General features: G+C 34.4%; 1 protein-coding gene across 1 annotated transcript; it reads left to right on the top strand.

Moving 5' to 3' along the window:
* Positions 1-228: 228 nt before the first annotated feature.
* Positions 229-3,917, top strand: LOC149426842 (basic juvenile hormone-suppressible protein 2-like). The gene is made up of 5 exons (XM_089638807.1): positions 229-315; positions 1,396-1,523; positions 1,636-2,466; positions 2,553-2,701; positions 2,824-3,917. Exons 1-5 carry the CDS (start codon positions 243-245, stop codon positions 3,755-3,757), a joined length of 2,115 nt encoding a protein of 704 aa, XP_089494933.1. The 5' UTR covers positions 229-242; the 3' UTR covers positions 3,758-3,917.
* The last annotated feature ends 5,340 nt before the right edge of the window (positions 3,918-9,257 follow it).

The raw sequence follows: 9,257 nt of genomic DNA, 5'->3' as shown, positions 1-9,257 counted from the left end.
GAGTTACCTACACAACAGATACATTTGATTTACGGTCGAATATTTCATCCTGATGCTATCAAGAATACGGTTTCACAAAAAATAATATTAGTGGGACCCCCTTCACGGAAAAAAATGACAATAATTTTAACAGTAATTTTAATGTTCTATTCTTATCACTTATCAGTAGTAGCAGACATTTGGCGTTTAGTATATAAAGCCCAACTAACGTATATTCCTCACAGTTGAAGCAAAGACACGAGATGAAGTTCCTGGCCTGCTTTCTGCTGCTTGCCTTGGCGCAAGCTGCCCATTTTGGCGACCACAACCAAGTTGGTGAGTTAAACCTTGACTTTTCAAAAAAAGATTACAAAATAATATATATGTAACTCAAAAACTTGATTTTTGTCTAAATTTTGTTTTCGAAAACCATCTAATTTTACAGGTCATATAATACTGTTAACTAAGAATTTTCAAAGATTGGGGGACAATAGTACTGTTCATATGATGTACAATGCTATCAAAACAATATGTTAATGGTCATTACACAAATTCTTTGATCAATTGTGCATGTAATTATAAATAAAGATGGTTATGGATAAATTAAAATCTAGAAATCTTTACACTTTCATTTAAAAAACGTGTAGTTTCTTACTTTCACCCTACCTAGGCCATCATTTCAAATTATGCAGGCGAATGTATTTTTGCATTATATAGCGCAGATTCGTGAAAAATTATAGGTTATTATAATTATTGTAGGATTTGTTAAACAAAAAGTATTTACAAAAAAATATTTGCCTCAAAATCATTACCTTTCGAAAAACGATCAGAAATTTACCTTTCAAATGAACTTGACAAATTACGACATGTGTTAACATATTTAACAAAATAAATACATTTTATAATTATTACTACCGAAATACGTACAATTACATACTTTACCACTTGTCTGAATAGTTCCCACAATCAATTCCAATTTTGAAAATATAAGTAAATCTCAGTTCTAGAGTTCAATGAACCCGAGTTACACTTAGAAACAGAAACACCACCGAAATGATATTTTTTTCAATCGGCAAAAACATAATTGTACGGAAGATTGGAGTCGAGTTCAGACTTAGAAGAGAGATAAAGCTTGATCGAAGAGAGTAAATTTGTTTAGAGAGGGACAACAGAAAAATATGTGATATGAAGTTTCCAGTTCAACGCCACAGAAGGTACGATCAAGCAAGTCAAGCACGTGAATTTAAAAAGGTGAGAGGGAAAGGAGATGTCCCATTCTCAGTCGAATAAGGGAGAAATATTTTTCGAATTGGCAATTTACGTATCTCTCCGAGGATGTAAAATATTATTGTTGTAAAAGGGTTTCATTTCATATGAACATTTTGTGCTAAAATCGTTAGTTTTGTATTTTCTCAGCTGACAAGGAATTCCTTGTAAAGCAACGGAGCATCTACGACCTGCTGTACCACATCACCCAACACAGACACACCATTGAATACGTTCCTGTTGAGGAGTTCTTCTCTTCTTTCAAGAACTCATTCACTGTGAGTACTGATAATCGATTATACTATTATTTGAAGAATGTTTTGCATATGGTGTAGAGCACATTTTTCGTTAAAAATTAAAATGCCTAATCCTCTTTATCACCTATTACAGAAACCCGAAGTGATAACCCAGTGGACCAAAGTCGTTAAGAGGGGACTAACCCCGAAATACAAGATAGCTTCATCTGCTTCCTTATTCGAATCAGAAGAGGCCAAGGCCTTGTACTACCTGCTCTTCAGCGCCAAGGACTTCGAATCATTCCACAAGGCCGCCGCTTGGGCTCGGGACAATGTCAACGAGTTCATCTTCACATACTCCTTGACAATGGCCGTCCGCCACAGAGAGGATACCCGTGAGTTCATCCTCCCAGCAACCTATGAAATCTTCCCTTCTCTGTACACCAACGCTGATGTCCTCTTCAAGAGCATTCGTGTCAAGACCCAGGGCTTCCTCACAGATCGCCGGTTGGCTGAAAAGAACGGAGTCTTCTCTCATGATGATTACACCTACACAATTGCTAACAACTTCACGTTCGATTTCAATGACGAGGAACAGAAGCTCGCTTACTTCACCAACGATGTCGGTCTAAATAACGACTACTTCAACTTCCACATTCTGTACCCCTACTGGCTGGGAGGTGAAGAGTTCGGCATTGATTCTGATAGGCGCGGAGAGATCTTTTATTGGGTTCACCAGCAACTGTTGGCCAGATATACCATGGAAAGATTCTCCAATGGTCTTGGAGAGGTCCCCAAGTTCTCATGGAAGAAGACAATCAAGACCCCATTCAACCCCAACACCGTTTACCATAATGGAGTACCAGCCCCCAAAAGGGGTGATTTCTTCGATATCACCGAAGAACACAACTCATACGACATCGATGATGTCGAAGACTATGAAAGGCGCATTCGTGATGCCATCTACAACGGATACGTTACTCTGGTAAATATATCACCCTTTAATAATGATAATAGTAGATATACTACAATAAATATACTTGTTAATAACGCAAATAATTATTATTTTAGTTCAATGGGACTAAATACTCGCTGACCAAACCAGAAGATATCGAGCACCTAGGAAACTTTATTCAAGGAAACCCAGACTTCGGATATGTTCGTTTCTACAAGCAGTTTACTAGCCTTGCAAAGTTTTTACTTGGCGGAGGAATATACAGGTAAACAATCTTTAACACTATTAACGATTGTTTTAGATTACGATGTTTTTACTGGATTAAATCGTATACTTTTCGGTGCGCTGTGATACCAAGAGAGTTCATTTATATCTATAATTTTACAGAAACCAGGATTATGTCCCATCAGCCCTGGAGGTATCCTTCACCACGACACGTGACCCCATGTTCTACCAATTCTTCTCTCGCGTCCTGCACTACTTTTACCGCTTCAAGGATACTTTCACTCCTTACACAAAAAAAGATCTGTTCTTCGATGGCGTTAAGGTCGAGGATGTAAAGTTCACCCCCCTGAAGACATTCTTCGAAACATTCGAGTTCGATATCACCAATGAAGTTTACCAGACCAAGGAGGAGATAGAAAGCCGCAAGAACAAGTTCACCTTCTTCGCCAGCCAGAGTCGCCTGAATCACTTGCCCTTCTCCGTCAGCGTAGACGTCATTGCCGCCAAGGACGTAGACGCCACCGTCAGGATCTTCTTGGGACCCAAGTTTGATGGCTACGGCCGCAAGATCGAGCTGAACGACAATAGGTTCAACTTCCTCGAGATTGACTTCTTTAAGTTTGAGCTGAAGAGTGGCAAAAATACCATCAACCGCAAGTCTAGCGAATTCGCTCACAACTCTGCCACACAGACTTCTTCCCGCACAATGTACAAGAAGTTCACGGAGGCTATCAACGACAAGCAAGAGTTCTTCAAGGACAATTCTGAGAATGTTGCCGCCTGGCCTTATAATCTGCTGCTTCCCAGGGGATGCAAGGGAGGACAGGAGTATCAGGTATTCGTGGTCGTGACTCCATTCCGTCCGGTCAAGACAAGCAACACTTACTTCCAGAAGTTCAGTTCTGGAGTGGGATCTGAGGGCCGCTACTTCGAAGAGCTGCCTTTCGGTTTCCCCTTCGACCGCACCATCGAAGAAGCGACATTCTTTACACCAAACATCTTTAAAACCGATGTGACTATTTACCATCAGAAGGGCGAGTCTCCTAACGCCACATTCAAGCCCTACGCCAAGACATACGCTTCAGAAACCTTTTAATCAGTCTACTAAGCATATTCAAGGTTGAAAAAGATAATTTACTACTTAACTCGTCAGCCGGTTTTTAGGTTAACAATTAGTGTTTGATATCCAATCAAATGTTTACCTTTCGAATTATTGTACGAACGCTTGATAAATAAATGAATATTTATTTCCATAACTATTTTATTACTTATATTGTTATCACTTTCATGTAATAACCCAATAATTCGATCATGTAGTGCAAAAGAACCTTAGATGCAAAAATTAAAAAATGTTTAGAATTTTTCCAAAAGCTTAACTACATAAAATATTATGGGTATATGGTTTTATAGCAGATGTCAAAGATGCAAATCAAGCAAATAATATTTTTTTTTTTAAATCACATTTGCCCACTTACGGTTCTTTTGCAATGCACGATCGTGAGTAGTCACAGTCGTACCTTTTATTTAATATATTTAGAAGGTACTAAATGTATATGAATAGAAAAACCAACAGAAAGCATGCTTCCTATGTGAAGGAATTACACGGGCGAAATTTTTTTTCAACAAATAAATATGAAAGAAATTTCACGTACTATAATTTCATACGATGAAATAACATTATACTTTTATTGTGCTAAACAAATATCATAGAGGGTAAACTTGGGTTTTCTCGTTTGGCATCCGACAGGAGAAGCATTACAACAAAACCCCATTCTATTATAAATCTAGCCCTGATGGTATCAGGGTATCTAGCATGGTTGATCGATAGAGGATTTATCCCTAATGTCGATAACTTGTTATCGTTCCCGAGCACAACCTTAGATCGCAAAGTAACTATGGTAAAAAAAATGAATTAAGACAGAGATTGGTACTGAATCCGTTGAACTTTTTCGACCATCTGAACGAGGTCGTTACCAAAATTCTTATTTTTAACCACATTTGAACCTTACTAATAGCAATAATATTATTATTAATATCACAGCGTAAAGCGTATATGTTTTATGGGAGTTTTTCAAGGTGAGTAATTGAAGTAGGTAGGTAGATAGGTACTTAGGTTCAGAATTTTCAAGGGACCCTCTCTAGTGTTTTAAAATAAAGTTTAAAAACGAACTGTTATCATTTCAATAATTATAATAAAAAATACTACTTTCGGTGATCAATCGGTCTGTATGTCTACTATCTGTGTGTAACTCTGGTTTAATGAACTCGAATTTGTTTTAAATATAAGTATCATTTTCAAAATCGGAATTGATTGTGTAAAAAATTGAGACAAGCTATAAATTACCTATATGTATAATACATATAATATTTGAACAGAATATTATTTCAATTATTATTTTCATAATTTGGAACTGATCAGTCATTAATTCAGACTATTCCGTGTTTTTCACTGATCTGCGCCAGAAAATCGTGGTTGTAAGTCAATGTACTCAGATTTGTTTTGAATTTAAGTGTCATTTTCAAAATTGGAACTGATTGTGTTGAACTGATTTTATAATGTGTTTTTGAAGGAAACAAACAACTTATTTCCATCATCAAATCAATTGATATTTTTTAATTAATTGATTTATTTTTCAATGCCCTACTGGGTTTTTACACAAAGATCACTAAATAAATTAAAAACAACAGTAAAACATGTAAAAAAGATTTAACAAAATAAAGTATTAACTTATTCATTTTTATGGTGACCGGATAAATAATCACAATGATAATTCATCACATCTTTAAAAAGTTATATAAAGTCATGGAAAGTGATGAAACAAAAAACTTTATTAACTGGGTTAATTAGGTTAGGTTAGGTTAGGTTGAAAAAAAAAATTCTTCGTTTCTAATGACTTTATATCACTTTTTAAAAGTGTGTTGAATTGTCACCGTGTTGAGTTATCATGTAACCCATTTTTATATGTAACTAACGGATTTGAGTGCATCATGTTGAAAGGCCAATCTGGTGACGTAATTTTGCAAAACAGCATACTCTAATTCTGATTCTCCAGTCCTCGAGTCCAGTACTATGTCCTACCCAGTTCATCCATCAGTCCAGTCCTGTCCAGTCCAGTTTTCAATACAGTCAGACCATGATTCTATTCAGGAAGTTATTATCAGCCATACCGTAATTCGCTTTTCAAGAGGGTCCGTATTATATTACTGTTGTTGTTTGCATCCATTATATACCTAAGGCGCTAGGAATATTTGAAATAGTTGTCCAAAGCTTGTATTTATTTATTAATGCTCTTTTTAAATTACTGGTTCCATCATATTTCATCCAAATGAAAATTCAACACACCTTTAAAAAGTGATAAAGAGCCATTAAAAGTCATGAAACTAAAACTAGGTATGATTTGAGATTCTCACGGCCAAAAGTATTATAGTGATTTGTTTTTGGGGTATTATGCCGTGTTGCACTACCTCCTTCTTTAGCCAACGTTTCGGATAGCATTGCAGTGCCCATCATCAGGGCAGATGTGTTATTAAATTCTATTACACATAAGCCCTGATGATGGACACTGCAATGCTGTCCGAAACGTTGACTAAAGAAGGAGGTAGCGCAACACGGCATAATACCCCAAAAACAAATCACTATAAACAAAAACTAGGTTTAATAGCTACCTATGTAACCTATTTAACCTAGTTTTTGTTTAACCTAGTTTAATAGTTACCTATGTAACCTATTTAACCTAGTTTAATAGTTACATAATGTAACCTAGTTTTTGTTTTTATCACTTTTAATGACTTTGTAACACTTTTTAGAGGTTGTTGAATTGTCATTTTGATGACATACCAGTCACCTTGATTACTTAATCGTTACTTATATTATCTAAAAAGTGATGAACTAATTTGGATTTGTATGTCTTTAGAGATTTAGAACGAAAATATCAGCGATATCCATAAACTCATTGCGCAGACTATGTACCCTAACCATAACAAAATTCGATACAATTGGGCATTGGAAATAAAAAAAATTGTAAAGCAATAAGTTAGATGTCGTAGATCTATGTTGATACGACGTTATATGTGGTTTAAGTGGGTGCATGATTTTACTCCATACAATCTTTTCGAAAAGAGGTAGTTCTGATATAATACATAAGGGTCTATAATTTTTTTATTTGACTATTATCTCCCTTTTTGAAAATGGGTGTTATGAAGCTACTTTTCCAAATTTCAGGAAAGCAACCGGTTTATAAAGATAAATATAAAATTATAGTAATAGTAAGAGCTAGAACACGAACACAGTTTTTAAGTAGTATTGAGGGAACCATATCTGCCCCCGAATTTCACCTAACATCCAGCTATTTAATCAAGGTTACAACATCATTTACTTCCACATGTATGTCATGTATTTTGTCATGACCCACTTTTTGCGGGAAAAGTTAAAATATTTTTTTCCGAAAGGAGTCAGCGTAATTTAAAAATTTATTAATATTTTTTAAATTTGAATTTTCAATATTGCTGGTGTTCTGAACATTCTTTTGATTTACTTGTACAAACATTACGCAAATCGGAGAATCCGATATAATCATCTAAAGTTCTATTTATATTATTACGGTTATAGGTAACTTTTTATGGTAAGTTAGATTATTAGGTAGTTCAGAATCGAACCATTAAGGGAATTTAGAAAAGAAATATGTTTGTAAGGGTACAATGCAATCGATTGCTTGATGAATTATATTGTAAAAGTATTCGATGGCCTCATTGACACTCGTGATTTTATTATTAGTAGATAAAAATTCTCTAATCTTTGGGTAATCTGTTTTAATCAAAAATAGTGTGGTAATTGATTATTAGGAAGGGGGAGTGGTATTTATCGATTGGAAGAATCATTTAGGACAGGTTGTTTCACAGAATTTGAACTATTCATTAAATTTCAAAGTTGATTTTCAAGTTCTGTTAAGGTTCTATTCAAGTTCTGTTATTATTTCTGTATTGTGTATAAACTGGCCAATAATGATATAATAATAGAACTTGAATAGAACTTCCACAGAACTTGTAAATAAACTGAATTTTGATGATTGTTCAAATTCTGTGAAACAACCCGTCCTTAATCAGAGACATTAACTCTAGAAGAATTTGAAAAAAACAAGATCAAGCATACGAGAATTGATGTTGTACAAGTTTTTTCTAGGGGAGTTTTAAAAAGTTAAAGTCACAGGGTTTCAACTTCAAGAAGATGGTGGTATACATGTGAAACAGATTATAAGTTTATGTAAGGTTATAAGGAAACCATAAAAAATACTTGTTCAAGATGTTTGTGAAAACATTTCAGTTTGCTTGAGTTCTGTTTTGGTTAATACTGACAATACGTACATTTATTTCTGTCCTTCCTCTAAATTTCACGTTTCCGCTAGAGCATACATTTTGTAATCCATCGTTGGTATTGTAGATTTGAGATAATGATGTTTCGTTCTTAATCCTCTTACGTTTTGATAATAAATTTAAAGATCAGTTTTTTTTAGTTAATTTACTTGTTATATTATGCTCGCCTGATGATTAGCCGTTTTTAAATTCAGTTCTTAAATCATTTAACTGTTTTATTTGCGCAAATGATAAATCAGGATACTTGCGGATGTCGTTCTTTAGATAGGTTTTTGCCAGTAATTTTAGGCCATTTTGATTTTGATTTATCTTATATTGTTAAATCTTATATTTTATGTAATCTGTATATTCTTATATATTATGTAAACTCTTTATTTTTATTGTATTTAAAAAAGTTGCATTGTATGTAAAAAACCCCGTGGGCGTTCAAATGAAATAAATAAATAAATCTTTATCCTTTTTCCCGATTCCGTATATGTTCAGGTCGAGAGAATATGTTGAGTTGTCCAAATCAAAAATGTTTATTATATGCAGGTGGTATCATTAATTATTCATAATATTTGTCTGAGATTACGATTCGCTTTCAGAATGTTAGAAATTAAATATTTTTTTCTCTAAAATTTTGCTCATTAATCTCAGCAATAATCTCATATAGGTAGGGGGATATTTTTGTAAACGGACAATTTGCCTTCTAGACCAGCCATTCTCGCGCGCAATTTAACGAAGAATATTATTTGTTTTAGGCATTATTTTTTCCAAAATAGTCCTTTGTAAATTTGTTGTTTGGATCCATCACGATATCAATGCATTAATGGCGTATTTTTCCAAGGTTATGTATGCCTGCTCATCCATAATTAGTTTGGATTTTTAGCTTAATAAATAAAATTAATACTTGGTTGAACCCTGGTCAGCGGCTCGCATTATGATATATCGTTCTGTAAGTTAGAATGAGTGAACAGTCACTAGACGTGCAGAACTGCAAGGTACCCGCTAAGCGTGAACAATAATATTAGATATAATTACGGATATTATTTATAGAAGTTATTATCGTTTTTTACTAAAACACTGTAGATGGGCTAGAGATTATTATTGTACCTAAATGTTTAAAAAAACAAACAGAGTGACAAGTTCCACGATGATAGTACTGGGACATTGTGTTTAACGCTTTAATGTAAATATGAGTGTAAATATTTTACTGGGTTTACCAGGACTATGGCCAGATACAT

Source organism: Hesperophylax consimilis, chromosome 1 (assembly GCF_061612785.1).
Source record: "Hesperophylax consimilis isolate HC1 chromosome 1, BYU_Hcon_1.0, whole genome shotgun sequence".
Taxonomy (NCBI): Eukaryota; Metazoa; Arthropoda; class Insecta; order Trichoptera; family Limnephilidae; genus Hesperophylax; species Hesperophylax consimilis.
This window is presented reverse-complemented; position numbering and strand designations above follow the sequence as displayed.

Bases quoted from the DNA above. Each gene is read 5' to 3' on its own strand.
- LOC149426842 (XM_089638807.1), top strand. From the start codon at position 243: ATGAAGTTCCTGGCCTGCTTTCTGCTGCTTGCCTTGGCGCAAGCTGCC. The intron at 316-1,395 runs GTGAGTTAAACC...GTATTTTCTCAG, and splicing joins TGGCGACCACAACCAAGTTG to CTGACAAGGAATTCCTTGTA. The intron at 2,467-2,552 runs GTAAATATATCA...TTATTATTTTAG, and splicing joins ACAACGGATACGTTACTCTG to TTCAATGGGACTAAATACTC.